We start from the raw sequence: 19,253 nt of genomic DNA on the forward strand, positions 1-19,253 counted from the left end.
CAAAAAGGATGTAAAATAGCAGAAAAGAGTCCTATCGAGTGTGGATTTGCCTGTAGAAAAATAGAATGTTTGGTTTAACCTTGCATATCCTGATTCCTAAGCTCTTTGTTTAACTTGCTTTGTCATCCTAGTTGCTAACATATTCAGCAATGTAAAGGCTGTAAAATGCAGCTTAGGAGTTCTGTAAATCTTCTTCGCTAGTTACCTGCTCTTTCACAGGGATTCTTCACAGAAGGACATTCATGCTCAGACCTGTTCTAATGTTAAAGTGCAAAAGGGGGCAGTAAAGTGCTACTCAGAAAATCCTATCTTTGCGAAGAGCCTTTTGTTTTTTGTTTTTAAAAAATGTGGATTCTCATTTTACTCTTGATTTGTTATTTCAATTACTGATTAATTTGTTATTTTGGGCAACTCTTCTCCTGCATTTAGCGGTCTTAAAAATTCCTACGTGTTTTGTGCATGTAAAAAGTGTAAAAACCATCGTTTTGATGATAAACATTCAACTGAATTGTGATTTTCTTTTCTGTGTTGCCCAGCCCAGCATGCAATTTTCCCCACATTTTTCTTAGAAATGCTCAGATTCTTCCTTAAAGCACATTCTTAAAGTGCTTTTTCAAAGAACCTAATTCAGTAACGGCTTCCTTGCCTTTTCTATTAACAGCCTATTCCTCTGAAAACAGGGCATACTTAAAAGGGAAAGAGAGAGAACTTTGAGGCTGAGAATTGAGATCTGGACAAGTAAATGTGGAATGAGGTTATGGGGTCAACAGTTGGACTTTTGCCAAGAGGTGCAGTCATGATTCATTCAGAAGTAGTTGGGAGTAAGCATCTAATTTCCCTGTATCTGTGTATCTTCATTCTCTCCTAGTAGTTCCATAGCCATTCACAATCCATTTCTTAAAGACACAACTCTAATTTTATTATTGATGCCTTTTTGAAGGCTGGGTTAAATAGTATTTCAGTGGAATTAAGCTTTTTCTTGCATACTGGAGTTTCTCACATAAGAGTTCAGTGTAGGTAGCAAGTTTCATAGCTAGACATATTAGCAGAATAACCGGAATTACCATTGCTAATTTCATATTGGACATATTATAAACTTAAATACCCCCCTTCTCTCTCCTCCCAAACATTTTTCACTTGGTAGATAACAAATCTTCCACATACCAGCTGCTTCCTTGTGTAACCAAACATGAATCAGTAAATGGATTAACTTTTTCCTTATGTACTTATGCCATAGTTATGAAATGTTTTGAATCCTGGTTTGAATATACTGTATATGGAGTAGAGTGGTTTCTTTTTTTTTTACATTTTTATTATTCTAGGTCTACAATCTGTAATCTGACATCCCTCCCTCCCTAATGGAGATTAAATATATTCATCTAGTGGTTAAGGCACAAGACTAAAAACTAGGAGATTATGAGTTCTAGTCCTGCTTTAGGCATAAAAGCTGGCAGGGTGACTTTGGGCCAGTCACTCTGTCTCAGCCCATCCCACTCTTCTCAGATTGTTGTTGTGGTGGGGAAAATAGGAGGAAGAAGTATTACATATGTTTGCCACATCGAGTTACTTATAAAGTGATAAAAGTGGAATAAAAATCATTGTTGTGGCGTTGTTGCTGATCCTACTTACCTTCTGCCTTTCTAAAGGACACCAGTCTTGGACCTCCTGAAGGAGGAAGATCCAGTAGCCATTTTCTGTCCTTGGCATTGCTTTGTGTCACCAGGTGTACACCCTGACCTTTGGTGAGGGGAAGGTGTCCAGGGCTGCTGGCATCCCAGGCAGGTCCAGAAGAAAGGGCATTTTTGACACAGATTCCCAACCTTGTTTGCTTTGTGGGTTAAGGAGTTTCATTGTGTTCTTTTCTGAAGAGCTGTATGGTTGCAGACAATCATCACTGGAGCTCTTCAAGAAAATGTTGAACAGCCATTTCTCTGGGATGCAATAAGGATTTCTGCCTTGGCAAGGGGTTGGACTAGAAGACCTCCAAGGTCCCTTCCAATTCTGTTGTTCTGTTCTGCAGTAAATTCTCCCTTGGGAACTATCAAACTGTTTATACATTTTTAAGTAATATTTTAACCTGAAGAAGATAGAGAGCTGACATTTTGCAGTGTAAAACATTTGTGTCACTGTTACAGGTAATTCTCAATTTATAACAGTTCATTTAGTGACCATTTGAAATTACTTGGCACTGAAAAATTGACATGACTGTTTTTCACACTTATGACTGTTGTAGTATCCCCATGGTGACATGATCAAAATTCAAATGCTTGGTAACTGATTCATATTTAGGATGGTTGCAGAGTCCAGAGGTCATGCGATCCCCTTTTGCGACCTTCTGACAAGCAAAGCCAAAGGGGAAGCCAGATTCACTTACAGCCGTGTTACTAATGTAATTACAATATAATCATTTAACAACTGTGGCAAGAAAGGTGGTAAAATGGGGCAAAAATTACTTAACAATTGTCTCCCTTAGCAACAGAAATTTTGGGCTCAGTTACGGTCATAAGTCAAGGATACTTGTATTTGCAAGAATGTTGTATAATCTTAGAGAATATAAATGGTAGATGGTTTGTTTAGAAAGGGTTTGATAAGAAGACAAAAATGGAAAGCAGAGGTCTCATTAATGTCCATGGAGGAAACCTAGAGGAGATAGTGTGTTTTTTGAGACTATTTCTTCAGATGCTATTTTTCCCAGATGACATTTTGTGAATGAACCAGCCTTTCCCCATGGCAGACATTTTGTGAGAGAACCTATAACATGCTATCAAATTTCCAGATGTATTCAACTAAGGCCCAAAAGATGAGGGTATTGTTTGGGGCTCTATAAATATTCCTGCAATTTGTAACATTTCTAAACCAAGAAAACAAGTGTACACAGGAAATGGGAATGTTTGAGAAGCCTGCATGTCCGTCTGTATAATTTCACTTGAAGAGAATGTAGTGTATAAAAAAGGATTAAGAATCACAGTGTTACAAAGTGAAAGTCAGTTAAGCTTGTCTAGAAACTGTTGTCTTGTTGCAATCCTCAATAACGACATACTCCTGGAATAGCAGACCAATCCAGTCTTGTGTCAAGTGTGCTTCTCTATTGATAAACCCTGTTGTGAATAGCAGCTGTGTGGATATAATTTGAAAATGTAACATAGTCCAGGGAAGCTCATTGTTAGCAGTCTAGTTCTGGTTTACATGTTTCCCACCCGAGAGATCTTCAGCATATTTTTTTAAAGTTGTAGTCTAACAAATGAACACATGATTGTTATGATACTTTTATTTTCAGAAGAAATAATTTCATTCTGCTGAAATTGAATAATTTAAAACTTTTTAATTAAGTTCTGCTTTTATAAAAATAAAATTCCATAGAAATATGGTAGTACTTAGAAGTATTCTATACAGGTAGTCTTGATTTATTACTGCAAGTGAAATCAGGATTTCTGTTGTAGGTCATTGCTGTCATAACTTGAGTCATCGTGTGACCTGATTTGAGTTTGTGACCATTTTTATGATGTTCATAACTCAAATCATGCAACTACAGCACTGCAAATTTTCATATGACTGTGGGACACTACAGCCAGTTGTAAATGCAAGCTGGTTCCTAAGTGCCAGAATTACAATCAAGTAGGGTGATAGTTGTAAGCCCCAATTTAGGTCTTAACTCACTTTTTTTGTGGCCATCATTAATTCAAACCATTGTTAATAAAATGGTGATAATTTGAAGATTTTGAATATTCAACAAGATGACAAAGAAAGATAGTAAAACTAGCTGTATCAAGAAGTACGGTAATGTAAAAGGTTGTTAAGAATGACAGACTGTATTACTTGTGTGATTGGTTTTGTGGTCGAGGCACCAGACTAGAAAGCAGGACACCATGAGTTCAAGTCCCCCTTAGCCATGAAAGCCAGCTGGGTGACTTTGGACCAGTCACTTTCTCAGCCCAACCTACCTTGCAGGATTGTTATTGTGGGGAAAATAGGAGGAGGAAAAGGTGTTAGATGTGTTCGTTATTTGTAAAAATAATAAAAATGGGATACAAATAAAATAAATATATTTTGATCAAATCATACAGATCTACAAAGTAGAATAATATTTGGAGGGATACCCCCCCCCCCGTTGATGTCAGTATTTGGCCTTGGAACTTTAACATATGTGTAATTTCAGTGACAGAGGTTGGGAAGCAATGATGTAGACATCCAGTGAACATAAGGAGGAATGGGATTCCATCCACTGGTCAAGGAAACCATGATGTGGTTCCTTGATGGTCACACTTTTAGCCTAAAGGCTCATTTTTTCTAGTATCTGATTGGTTTTAGAATGTAAATACTGATATAGTATTTATTCATACAGTTTTCAAATTAAAAATGCCTAAACTCTTGATTTTTTTTCAAGAAAAACAGGATATTTCAGCAAAGTAAAAATAAAGCCATAGATCTCTTTCTGGAGTTTCTGTATTTTGTATTCAAATTGTTTGTCCCAGTGCTGAAGTAGAATAGTATAAAAGCTGGATATATTTAGGTGAAAGGTGCCATCAGTCTGTGTCTGTTGGCTGGAATCCTAACCATATGCAGTTCCATATTTTCTATTGTAGCAGCTACAAGTAAGGCAAATAAAAACAGGTAAAGGAAGATTAAATCCATTTTGTTCAAAAACTCCCATCTGATTCTGTATAAAGCAATATATTCTCTGTTTGCCTCACATTTATATTCATCTTATACTTATTTGGGCTCCTCTGCTTAATTTATATGATTTCTTACTTGAATAAAAATGTGCAGTGGGAGTGATTAGTAAGTCAATTGTGGGGCCCTTTTTATTTCATGCTTTAGCTGCCAGATATAGATGCTGCAACTGCTATAGAGGTACTTAGCTTATACCTGCTATAAAACGTCACACTGCACTTTTAAAAAGAGGATATGTCCTTGAAAAGTTTGGCACCACGTATGGGCTTTAGGAAGTTTTTGATCAAGTCTAAAAACTTTGTATCTGTTTTAATTAGCTTTGAACACTGCCACCTCATGTGCCTTTATCAAAACAGGTGGGGAATTCAATTGGTTGTGGGCTGATGAACTACTGTTCATAGTTTGCCTCCTTTGCTGAAGGATTTATGTAAATAGTATGTAGCAGCTTTAACTGTATATAAATACAAACTTTCAGATTTTCATCTTTCTGATTAATGGCCAAGCTAAAATTATGACAAATCTTTGCAATAATCTGAGTTATTATAGTCTATAAAATCTGCATGCTATAAACTGCTGGAAATAACTATTCATTAAGAAGCCAATTAATTCAGCAATGTTTTCTCTTACAGTAAGATAACTGCCATGAGAAGTTTAGATTAGGAGTTGTTTAATATTAATATTAGAGAATATTATTATTATTATTATTGGGAGATTCTGCACCTGCAGCTCTAAAAATATTAATAGGGACTCATGCATCTTAGGCAGAACGTAAAGATTGCAGTGGCCTTTTTTGCTTAAAAAGAGCACACTTATTTGGAGTTAAACCAATACTTCAAAAGTTATTTTCATTTTAAATCTTAACCTTTGTTAGGGCTCTACCTTAAGGTAAACTGAGTTGCTTGAATAGTGAATAGCCAGTTTTAAATAATTTGAAATATTTCATGTGTCTGGTTGGTACAAGCCAGGAACATTTAACAAGTTATTGGTGCAGTTTTAACAAAACCGAAGCTTTACTCTTTCATTTACGTTTCAAAAAGAAGAGCCGAAACCTTCCTAATAAAATGGTGTAATAAAAGATGGTCAGATATATATCCGGTGCCTAGAAGCGGCAGCTGCTGTTTGTTCTCCATATGGCAGACTAGGAGAGAGATGGTGCCTTTACCTCAGTGGAAATTGTTTACTGTATAATGAACAGAGGCTCCAAATAGTTCTATCCAATACTGGATATTGGATATTAGATCAGATGGTCCTGTTTCATCCATTTCTTAGAACATGGGTGTCAAACTCGCTGCTTCACGTGATGTGTCGCGACGTATCACGACTTTTTTTTGCATTGCTGGAGCTGGGGTGGGCGTGGCCTCTGCATGATGCAACCGGCCCGCGGGCCAGCAGTTTGACACCCCTGGCTTAGAACAAGCTTGAGAAAATGTCTCTTTAATTATTATATTGTTGAATGAAACTTAATTTGAATTCTTAAGGTAAATACATTAAAAGCAATAGAACTTTGTGATGGTTCACTTAAATCATTTTGGATTTCCACTGTCCGTAGTAAAGAAAACTAAAACTGGGTTTCTCTTATTGTTACTTTTGTAGCCTGGATTGCCTTACAATTATTATTTTTTTATTATTTGCTATCTTTGGTTTATAGGTTTCTTTTTATGGGCATAATACTTAGTTCACTTTATCTAATGAATGACTTTTATCTGTTTTTTTTTCTTTTAGATTCCATCCTGGACAAGGATTAGTACTGTATCCAAAGATTGGAGATAAACTGGATATTATATGCCCAAAGGTGGACTCTAAGATTGGTGGTCAGTATGAATACTACAAAGTCTATATGGTTGAAAAAGACCAAGCAGATAGCTGTACTGTTAAAAAGGACAACACTCCTCTGCTCAACTGTGCCAAGCCTGATCAAGATGTTAAGTTTACCATCAAGTTTCAAGAGTTTAGCCCTAATCTCTGGGGTCTAGAATTTCAGAGAAACAAAGACTATTACATCATATGTAAGTGAACAATAACTTTGTTTCCTTTCCTTTTTCATCTTGCTGTTTCTTAATTTATTCATTGTATTCAATCAAGTAAGAAGCTTAAAGGATTTATATTGTTTTCTTTCAAAGTATTTTCATGGCAGCTTATTATTAACTTCTTTCCTACTGTTTTTAGATCTTGTTTTATTTCCAGGTTTTCAGACAACTGGGGCAGACTGAACTGGCAATGTTAGCAATGTAATTTATGAATACCTGGGTATCTTAATATAGTTTTAAACAGTATAAAGAAGAAAACTCAGTTATGCTAGAAATTAAAGGGCTTGAATCCCATATAGGTCATCTTTCTGATCTAACACATTTTCCCTGAATCCCATTTGCAGTATTAAGACATTGGATTTTTGAGATGTAATGACATATAATAATATTCAGTCAATGTTCATTCAGTGATAAATAACAACAATCCTGGTTTGTAATAGAATGACACTTTAACTTTCAGTTAAAAGAGTTCAGTGTGTTTCCTATGCACACATAACATACAAGAAAAGTGATCACAAAGTGAGGTAATAACTTTGAACAGAAAACATAAAATATCATTGGAATAAAATTTATTTGTACTTGCATGAACACTTTTGTTTTCTACTATCAAAATGGAGTATGATTAGCTGGCATAGAAGTGATGCCAGGAAAGAGGTGAAAGGATGGGTTGGAGAAAGCTTAGCTGCCTTATCTTGTGGGATGGGTGCTTTAAAGTTGAATGAAAATAAGTTGGACACTCCTACTTCTCAAGAGACCATCAGCGCAATAGACGCAGTTGTTCTTCTGGCGACAGATCATTGCTGTGTCCCAGCCATACATGAGTGATACAGTTTCTTTATTACAAGTTAATTACCCATAGATTAAGGTAGACCTCGTTTGCTTAGTGACAGTTCAAAGTTATAACAGCATTGAAAAAGTTACGACTGGTCCTCACATTTACAAAAGTTGCAGCATCCCCAAGGTGACATAGTCAAAAGTTAGGTGCTTGGTAACTGTCACGTATTTATGATGGTTACCATTCATGACCTTTCCAGACAGCTTCCCATAAGCAAAGTCAATAGGGCAAAGCCAGATTCACTTAACAGGCATGTGATTCTCTTAACAACTTCAGTGTTCCAGTTAACAATTGTGGCAAAAAAGATCGTAAAATCAGGTTTGAGTCACTTAACAACTGCATTGCTTAGAAATGGAAATTCTGGTTCCAATTATCCTAGTTTGAGAACTACCTGTAATCCAGGTAGTTGGAAATAAAGGAAATGATTTTATTAGGTCATTCCTGTGTACACAGGCATAGTATTTATAGTATAGTATTAAAAATACTATTATTATTTTTTTTAAAAAATCATTGTCTTTTGAATCATCCCTGAAAAACAAAGTGCAACAAATTCCTTTTATGTACATTCATTTAAAAATGGTAAAGAACAGAATGGGACTAAAATAAGCAGTAATAAAATAAATACATTCATCATATGTACAGTAAATATCAATGAGATTCAAATGTGTATTGTTCAGAAAAAAATAGAATATTGAAAATGTAATTTGGTGCAGGTATGATCTGTTTTAAAATATGGCTCTTGTAATTTTAAATGCAAGACTTCTCAGTGCCTAGGACCTCTGAGAAAGAAGTGAATCAATATATTTTGTATTGCTAGGATAAAAAGTACAGAACTGAAACTAGAGGTAGTAGCCAGTACTCCATATGAAAATGTACAGTGTAACAGGTCCCTCTGTGCTCAAATAGCTGTTATGAAATATATCAGTTGTTTAATGTTTTGGGGATTAATTCTCAATAGTAGGTCAACTGTGACATAAATGGTACCATTTTAATTATGATGAGAGTTATGGACAAATGGAACTTATGGAAAACTGTCAGCTTTGTCATATCTTTGTCAGTAATATTCTAAGTAAATCCATAAATAGAACTCATTTTCTTCATTTTTGTATAATTATTTGATTATGGTAATACAATATAATAATTACATTTCCGGGAGGATTATAGCATTCTTTGGGATTTAAAGAATTATCATCTTTCAGCCTGGTGCCTTGGAAGTGGTATCAGACTTACTATAATAGCTTAGAGGGGAAAAAATGATAGGATCTTATGGTGGACGGTGCCTTCAAGATCTAATTTCTGATCACAGGTCAGTGTACAGTTCCCTGAAATCCCCCCTCAAAAATCTATTTTATTTCATAAAAATCTGATCATATGTTTGATTCTTTGTTTCACACAATTTTTTAAATAAAAGTAGTTTTTAAATTTGCCTATAAATCATATCAAAAGCCTGAATTCAGAGGCAAGAGTCAAATACCTGCGTGTGAACAAAGTTAAGAAAAAAGAAAAGTAGCCAACTTCTATCTTTCTTACCTCGTGGTCATTCTTGAAGAAAGATGATATAGCACAGAACAGAAAAGAAGAGACAGAGGGTAAATCACAGAGTGAATAAGAGTAAAAGTGCAAAGAAGAGACTGCATTCCTACCCTTTGCAACTTTGCTAAGTAGAAATCGGTACAATAGTAGACTTACAGCAGTTGAGTCTGTCTTGATTACTGTAACAAAATCTCCTGAGGCACGGTTAACTCAATCTGCAGCTCTGTGTATTTTTATTGGGAAACCAATTTGATTCCTTCCAAGTAGCTTTTATAGGGAACCATATCCAGATATTAATAACTATTGAAAGTATATCTCAATAATAACATTTGATAAGATACACTTTCTCCAGTTAATAATTCTTTCATGAAGGCTCTTGTAATCCATTTTCGTCACCAACCTTTTGGCACTAGAAAACAAATATAGGATTTAATCTTGGTTCCTGAACTGACCATAAGCTAAGGTCAGGAAAGGAGTGACTTTCTCCTTGTGTTCAATTTTACTTTTTACTTTTTTTAACCAGTCAAGATTCTAAAAATTTGACAACTTTTAACCTACTGGTAGAAGTGGTAAGTAACTTTGAAACTGTTCACCTTTCAGTAAGTGGCTCACAATATGATTGTAAGCCACCCGGATGGTAAAATGGGTGGCAAACAAACACATATACATACACATACACATATACAGTATATAAATAGATAAGGTAACTTTCAAGCACAAATGAGAATAGCGAGCTACATTCAATTACAGATGATCCTTGCTTAACAATTATTTGTTCAGCAACTGTTCAAATGCTGTCTTCTTCCTGGCTGCACCAGACCTCTTTCCAGAGGCCACGTGCACCATTTTGATTTGGAAGGCTTCTGAGGGCATCTGAAACCTTGAGAGAAGGGGTGTCCACCTTTCTTCAAATCGACTATTCTCCAAATTTTTGCCTTCCAAAGCATCAGGAGAATGGTACATGTGAAGGAAGAAGGCGTATACATGGGGCCAATAGTTGCTGGGGGTAGCAGGGCCTGCAGAGTGCAGGGTGTTAGGGGCTTTGCACTGGGATGGCTGGCTGCAGCCCAGGCCTTGAGGTGGCGTTCCTTGGCAGTGGTGGTGCCACCAGCACCGGCACTGAAGTTGCAGTCCAGGGTTGGCAGCAGCTGGCTGATATTGCTGAAGGCACAGGCCTCTATTTAAGCTCCAGTGCCATTGGTTTTGCCACTGTGCAGTACTGCTGTGCAGGGTGGCCAAAAGAGTGGAGATGAAGGGAAGATAGGTAAACTGAAGAAACAGGAATTGCCTTATTGAGACTTGAGGCGGGGAGGGACCAAGCTGGGAATGGCTTGGATCAGGGTCCCTTTCCTAACAACTGGTGGAGTTTGATTATAATTCAACTCCACTTTTATCCAGAGAATTTTCCTGTCAATAAATATGCATGCAAGTAATTTTATAGGTTATAAAAATATATTTCTCAAATTAATATAAATCAGCACAATAATATTTCCTTCTTATCTGGATGTTTCCATGTAGTTTCACTCTTGACTGTTTTACAGAAGTTGTTACTCTGTTGGATTTTCTGGTTGATATTCCCAGATGTGCCTTAAATTGATAAAACTCCATCTGTTTGACTTTAAGGGTGAATGAAAGTAAAGAAAAGTAGTTCAGCCTGTTCCTGACTTTAAAAATATAATCTCCCACAGAAAAATTATATTCAACAGAATAATTTTAAAAAATTCTACTACATATTTATACACAACAGTATTAGCAAAAGGTTTTGAATAGGAACACTTCCATTCCCTAACAATAGCTATTTATGATGTTCTTGTTTTTATAGGCTGCCATTGTTCAATTTTTTTAAAGCAATAGCTTTTAAAATAATAAACACTGGATTTTGAGGACATGACCTTTTATTGTAATATGTAAATACTTATAAAAATATTATGTTGCACAACTATAGGCAAAATATGATCTTTGCATTCTCTCTTTTGCTTTAAATTATATTACACATACAGAAATTACTTTCAACTTTTCGGTTTAATGGAAAAGATTTAGAAAAAAATGGGACTTGGATGTTATATACTGTATGTTAACGGCAGCAAGATTATTTTATGTACAAAAATGGAAGAACACTTTGATTCCCACCATGAATGAATGGCTGCAAAAGTTGAGTTAGCAGAAATGGACAAATTGACTTCTCTGATTAAAGAAAAGAACACAATTAACTTTGTTGCTACTTGGAAACCGCTTTTGGACTTTGTGCTTGAGATGGAAAAAAATGAAAATTTTGCATTTTGCCAGTATATAAGTTTGTTGTTATAGAAATAGCTAGTTTATATGATTATATAAAAGTAAAACACTGAAGTTTTATGCTACTATTTTATTCTACTTCAGCAAATCATAAGTCAATGCCTTTTCTTTCTTTTTTTTCCTTTGCCCTACACGTTTCTCTTCACCTCTTATTTTTTCCTCTTATTTTTTTCATTTTTTTGTATTTTTGTATTTTATATTATATTTGGTTAAACTAATAAAATTTTGAATTATTAATGTTAAAAAAAGAAAATACTTTCGACTCCTCCTAGAGTAATATGATACAGAAAACTCAGTCACTGAATCTTTGGAGAATCATTCTTAATTCAGCTAATTCAGTTCTATTTGAATTAAATACACATTATCAACATAAAATTACTGAAGGGGGGAAAGTAAAGATTTTAAAGGGTTTTCTCTTTCTCCTCTGTGTGTGTGTGTGTGTGTGTGTGTGTGTGTGTGTGTGTGAACATTGTGGATAGAACTAATGGATGTAGAATCTGTGGGGAGTGCATTTTTCAATTCACCAGGGTCTTGTAAATGTACTAATGTGACTATTATAGAATGCCTTCATTCATATATGTGCCATTACATAGGCAGTGCCATCAGTTGATCTCATTTATAGTTAGACATAAAGATATTCCAGAAGGGAATATGTAAGCACCATTCTTATTCTCATGGGTAGCAAATGAGAGAGAAAAAGGTTGACTGTACTTGTTAGTAGGCGGGAGCTGGTGAGCCAGTCTTTTCCCCAACGTATGGCAGATATTACAGTACACAGGAAGCTAGAAAACACTCCTTACAAATGAAAATGAAGTATTTCAGAGTTGCTTAGAAATGCTTTTACTGTTTTATAATCAGTTGAATATTGTTAACTGGTTTAATATTTCATGCCATGACTGGTTTGCATGCATGCATGAACACACAAACACATGAAAGTTTTGACAATAAAATTCTATAAAGGAGAAACTCCTTTTTCTGCTTAAGGATCCTTTATGTATTCATTATGCAGATTAGTATTAAAATAAACTAATATTCTTTCTTTCTTTCTTTCTTTCTTTCTTTCTTTCTTTCTTTCTTTCTTTCTTTCTTTCTTTCTTTATTTATTTATTTATTTATTTATTTTGTTTAATTTCTATACCGCCCTTCTCCTGAAGGACTCAGGGCGGTGTACAGGGCAATAAAAATACAATATACAAAAGTTAAAAATAAGATTAAATAGAACTAGCCCATTACAATAAATAATTAAAAATACTAAATAAAATACCCCAAACCCATTAGACCAGACCGACTTTAAACATAATAAATAACTTAAACCACTGGTTACAAAGGCTTACATGCAGAGGTTTGATTTTATATATTTAAAGCATCTCTATGACTTAAATAGAACTACTCCTGAACTACTCCCCGGTGTAAAGTTAACTACTAGTGTAAAACTATGCAAAATTAGTGCCCTCAGGCTCTTTTCCTCCTGCAGTGGGATTTGAAGAGTTCTCATTAAATCATAGGAAGTCATTTGCATCCTGTAGAAAAGTAGGTCTGTTTTAAAAAGTCAGAATAAATTTAAATGAGTAACATAATGCAGTTTGCAAGTGTGTTTATTTTTTTCTGTATAGATATGATAAGCAAAAGATACATAAAATATTTAACTTTAGAGGTGGAATAACAGAACCATAAAACTTATTGTAAGGATGGTACAGATTACCACTTCCAATTTTATACATAACTTTAATAGAAAAGAAAGCATTGTGCAAAAGAGAAAGAAAGAAAGAAAGAAAGAAAGAAAGAGAAAGAAAGAAAGAAAGAAAGAAAGAAAGAAAGAAAGAAAGAGAAAGAAAGAAAGAAAGAAAGAAAGAAAGGAAGGATTCAACCAAGTCTTTTATTTAGGATTTTTCAAACATGTCATGATGTTGTTCTCCTTTATTTATACATCATGATAAAAATGCAAAATCCCAGTTTTAATTAGAAGGGAGGAGAGCTTAGAAATGCCTCAAATTTGCATTTAGAAGTGAAAATTTTCAATTAAACTACAACATTCATTGTATGCATTACCACTTGCTATAAAGTAAATGTTGGCATCTTGGTAAACTAAATGATACAGCATTTAAGTGTGTCCAAATAGTTTCAGCTCCAGTGTTAATAATACAATTTATCATAGATGTCAGTGATCCAGAGACCAGCACAATGGTAAATGTTTAGCCGTACAACCAGTATCACAATTAGTTTTTCTAGTGGCAGTTGCTTTGCATACCTTGAATACAAGCTTTATATTCTCTCCTAATAGTGAGTTGAATACTGATTGCAGCACCTCACAATCTAATTTTGAAAAATATTTTTGTAGAAAGTGATTCAAAATATAGTATGTAAGCTTCGATTTTGGAAACTGTTTTTATCCCCACATTGCTCTTACATTGGTGCAAGATCACCTGTATGTATTTTCAGAATGTATTGTATTGTGCTTTAGATTACCAGCTATATCAGCTTTCACAGCAAAATTACTGCCTACCACATTTGAAAATTTAATTTGGAATGTACACATAAGATGTGTTTATTTGCTTGTTGATTAAAATCAATATAAAGTACCGGTATTCACAATCCATGGTTGAGTGATTGTAATTTGGGTGCTTGGCAACCAGCTCTCATTTAGACCAGTTGCAGCATCCTGTAGTCATGTAATCACAATTTGCGACCTTTTTTTGCTGGTAAAATGTGCATTCAGAAGAATGCACAACTGTGACTATGCTTAACAACAGTGGATTCACCGTAATGCCCACCATAAAAATGGTCCTAAAATCTAGTCTGACGTGACTTACTACAGAAATTTCATTCCTAATTCCAGCCCAGTCACAAATTGAGAACTATTGCAAAATGACCCTTTTTGTTTATTAAATTAGAGCTGTATAAAACATTTGAGTGATAGTGTTATCTGTGCCTGGGGATAGCTTTAGAAATGCTGGGCAAGCTTTGCCAAAAATGTAGATGCTTTAAACCCTGGATCTCCATTCATGCAAAGATGCTTCAGAAAGTACAAGGCTTTCATTTTCATTTCCATTTCAGGATATTAATGTACAGTTGACCTATATTGTTTGCACTGTATGAAATACATTTTGTTGGAAATTCTTTTGTTAAAGTGAGGAAAGCAGCAAATATTCAAAGCAATATTATAATATGTTTCTTTAATATTGTTCAAATTTAAAAAGTCAATCTTAATCAATCTGATTTGCTGATTTTTAAATGCTAAATTATTTTTACAGTAAACTGTGGTCAGAAGATGAAAAAGCTTTTTTCCATTGTACAATGAAACAAACTTTGTGCTGAAGTTAAAAGAAGGAGACAAAGTTATTTTTTTATTGGAGCCAAAATGTGGAAAGTGGCACTCGATTGTTAGAGTAGACATTATCTCTCCTGAAAGGAACATGGTTCATTTGTGGGACAAACCCTGTGTCACTTTGGTGAGGGTTGAGGCTACTGCTGGACTCTGCAGTCACAGCAAATAACGTCATGTCCATTTAAGCCATTAGAGCGTGAGTGGCACATTTCTTGTCTGTAGTGTTATATTCTGAAATGTCACTAGGCATTAAATCAGTCAGTGGTGATGGCCTACCACCTAAAGATGAACTCTGCCTTGAGATGATGTTTTCCACTTCAGTGCCACTCTTACTGCAATTACTGGGTCATTAATATCATTGCCGGCAATTAGTGACAGCAGACTGCACAAGGAGTTAGCTATATATTTCTGCTTGAAATTGGAACTTTTTCTTTTAGCTTTTTTTCCAACAGCAGATTAAATAATAAACTGTAGGAACATTGGGGAGATCTGTTAACATCGAAGGAAGTTTTCCCCAGAATAGAAAATTGGGCAGGAAAAAAAATAGCTTACCTCTGGTAGTGTGGCTTCAGTGAAAATACACACACACACACACACACACACACACACACACTGTACTATATTGCTTATATAAGAATTGCATACACACACATACTGTATAAGTGTATATATAGTATATATGAAATTTTAATGACAAAAAGGCTTTCTTCTTTGCACCCGTTTTTTCTACTTGTATGCTTATGTTTGCCATTTTGTCCGATTGTCTGTTGAAAAAATTCAAGTTTGCAGGTATTCTAGATGCCATATGCCCTGATAGCACAATATAAGCATTAATCATATGTGAGCATAATGTCCCTGGTTTCATCATTCATAACAACATGGGAATTACAGAAAAAAGGCTTATTTCACTGAAGTTCTTAAGTATACCTGTTGCAGAAGTGTATAAATGTTGAAGCTTTGAGCCTCTCTTCAGAAGTGAGGTCATCTTTCACATAATTCAAGAAAATACTTGCTGAGGACACGTAACTCTTGATCTTCTTAGTAGTGCTTGTGTTTGAACTTGTTGAATTGACTGAGGTTTCCTGAATTGTGGGCACTTTTCTGCCTGCTACTGGTGACCTCACTAGTGTGCCATAACATATTTCTTGTCTTGCATCTATACCACAAAACCCTTTTAAAAATTGTTTTCCTCCGCTTGCTGCTATTCTCTGCTACAGGTGGTATAAATGAAATACAGGCTACCCTTATAGTGACCTGCACAACGAACTATTATAACAATTTTGTACCTTCTTGAAACAGGGCTGCATTCCTATTAAAAAGTAAGAACAAATGTTTTTGGTATTATTTGTTACTCAAATTTATATAGCCGTCCATTTCTCAAAACATGATTTTGAGTGGTGTATATTGTGATTTTATTTTTATTTATTATATATACAATATATATAAATAGATTAAAAATAGAAAAATCAGCATTAAAATGGAGATGACTAAAACTAAAAATATACACAATTTGCATGGCCTTGCTTTTAATCTCTTTTAGAATTAATATATATATGATTTTTATTTGCATTTAAAGCTGTAAGAAGTTTGCTAATTACACTTACAGGAGGGCCGTAGAGTAACTAGAACAGAAAATGACTGGGCAAAATAAACATTGATTAGTTTATTGATTGCAGTATTTGCAACCTGTCTGAATCCATAAGACTCCTGAAGAGATTGTTGCTTTTCATAAATTCAGGTTTTGAATTTTTATAGTTAAGCAACTTAAACACTTTTTCATCTCTCAATATTTGTAAGCATTTCTTTTGCTTTGAGACATTTGTGGAGCTTGAAAATCATACCTGTTCTAATGTTGAGAGCAGATTGCAGTTGTAATGCTTTTAGGGCTGAATCTTAGGTAAACTTTGTCATACGTGCTCTACGTGACAGAAAACAATTGCAATGCCATTCCTGTGGAGAGGAAGGTAAGAACTAGTAAGACTACTATGTATTTGTGAAATGAGAATGCCTACATGTGTGCTAGAACACTAAGGACTCAACTGTATTCTGCATTGATTTTTCTTATGTCTTTTAAAAGAAATTTTGCTATGTAGACTGAGAGCCAGTTCAGTCTAGTGGTTAAAGCACGTGGCTAAAAATCCAGAGACTGATAGTTCAGATTCCACCTTAGCCATGAAAGCCAACTGGGTGACTTTGGTTTAGTCACTCTCTCGGCCCAACTCACCTCACAGAGTTGTGGGGAAAATAGGAGAAGGAAGGTGTGCTGGATATGTCTCCTGCCTTGAGTTATTTTTAAAAATAATAAAGGTGGGATACAAATAAACAAATCTTATGCACAATAGAAACTAAACTAAAGCAAATGTTCCATGTGTATCAGTTTAACATCTTTTGAAGCACCATTTACAAAAACATTCTCCAAAACTAGCCTCTGTGTGTTTTGTACTCAGCACGTTTTTTAAAGAAGGAAATAAAGCTTGAATGTAGCTTCCCCTTCTCCCAAGCAATTGATACCAGCAAAACAAATTATGTTACTCATTGTGTGGCAAAATATTTACTATTGGTCAGGCATCTCTCTGGATCATGAATGGCTATGGATTACTCACTTTCAAATTAATGCCATATGGACACACCCAACTAAATGAGTGATATTATTTAGTTATAAATAGAAATGCTAATATTTAGTTTATAGGAGGTGGCAATGCATACAATGAATGCTGTAGCTGAACTGGAGAATTTCACTTTTAATTCTTCTCTGTAAATTTGGACATACTGGACAAGCTGTGTTGGTGGTAGTGGGGTACCTTTGAAGATGGCTTGAAGCTGCAATTGTAACAAAATTCAGCAGATATACGTAATTGAGCAGTATCTATGCTTCCCTTTGAGAGAAAAACCATTGAGGAAAACAATGGATGTTATTTCTCAACAACTACAGCTACAAAAGATTCTAGAAGCAGTAGATTATCTAGATCCTTTCTAGTTCACGATTTTAGGCCTACACATAGGATTTTAAAAAAGCATCAGTTGCTTGGTGAATTACTTTTGTTAGGACTGGGTGAAGTTTTTGATTGGTCTCGATCTCTTAGTAGCCTTTGATAACATTGTGGCATTGTTCCCAAAGCTGTGTCTTATCTAAATGTTCTCCTGGCTGCAGCTCTTCCCCTGTCATCCCATGGTCATTGCAACTGGTCACTTTGATTGGACTGGTATTAAGATTGTATAAATGAATACAATGAAATGAAATAATACCATGTAAAGCTGATAATATGAGGACCCAGATTGTTGGGGGTAATTAAGCTGACTTTGTAATAATGCCGCTTGGGTGTGTGTGTGAAAGCCCTAATAAGCAGGCATATACATAGAATGAAGGCTACTGCTAAGCTTGTAAGCCGCCCTGAGTCTTCAGAGAAGGGCGGGATATAAATGGAATTAAAATAAAATAAAATAATAGAGCAAGGGCATCTGTGAAAAGAAGAAGTATTAAAAGTTGGCATGCATAAAAGGAACAGATCTTCAGTTATGCAGTTGTAGCTACTATCTTGATTTTTTTTATTTCTTCCTATGAATGCCTCTGAAAAGAAGGTGTTGTGCTGATCTCCTGCCTAGTGAGTAATTATGAATCATTTTCTCTTGATATATAATTTTTGTATTCTAGTTCTGATTCTAGTGTACAAAATAAATGGTAAGCAAAAATAAAAAAACCAAGTATAAGGTTGTTTAAAATAAATAGATAAGTAATCTATGAATAGATATGGTGATGATAGAAAACTGAATGGGGTTATAGTAAGATGTATGCTATAGATTCCTTGTGTTTTTCCAAAGGGAGTTTTTGCTCTAATTCTAAATGTGAAGGATATTCAGCAACATAATCTCCTTACACACACACACACACACACACACACACACACACACACAGACACACAGACACACACACACACACAGAGTATGAATTTGTGATCGGTAGGACCTGTGTTTTTATCTATGTCACATTCTAGCATTAGAAAACTGCTTACATCAATAATTAAATTTAAATGGAAAACTGTATTACGAACAAAGTCTATCATAATTCAGCTAGCACAATCACTGAGAGCCTCTGTGGGCTTTAAACTCTGTCTGAGAGATTCTTCTATAGCTTTCAAGCTCTTGAGGACCGAGATCAGGGGATTGGTATAAAAGCAGTGTAATACTTTTAATTAAAGCTCTGTGCTTAGATCACCACAGACAGCTGCTTATGTGCAATTTCTAGCTGCTACTAAAACAAGCACCTTGATTTGTCGCTTTTTCTACCAGTGTAAATCTGGGTATTTTTGAAACTGTCTTGTAAAATTAGATAACATATGTATAAGAAGTAATTACTTGATGCTTTACTAAAGTAGGCATTTAATGAAAGCAGAAGCAACTGACAATAACTACAGCATACATACCCAATTCTATGGGAAACACATTTTTAAAAAGATTCTTTTAAAGACTTGAAAATCTGACAAATTCATAATAGAACAATTCATTTTATATTGAAAATTACTCTTACTGTTGTTATGGGAGATAAAATAATTTTTACCAGTTTTGCTTA

The 19,253-nt window shown here is 34.9% G+C and overlaps 1 protein-coding gene across 2 annotated transcripts in view; it reads left to right on the forward strand.

Annotated features, from left to right (window-relative positions):
• EFNB2 (ephrin B2) overlaps positions 1-19,253 on the forward strand; it is a 47,075-nt gene that overhangs the window by 13,431 nt on the left and 14,391 nt on the right. For both annotated transcript variants that reach the window (XM_081327495.1, XM_081327496.1), the window contains exon 2: positions 6,394-6,677. In XM_081327495.1, coding sequence (XP_081183621.1) covers positions 6,394-6,677 — 284 coding nt within the window. The remainder of the gene's footprint in view (positions 1-6,393; positions 6,678-19,253) is intronic.

The sequence above is a fragment of the Vipera berus genome (genome assembly GCF_964194415.1).
Source record: "Vipera berus genome assembly, chromosome: 4".
Lineage (NCBI taxonomy): Eukaryota > Metazoa > Chordata > Lepidosauria > Squamata > Viperidae > Vipera > Vipera berus.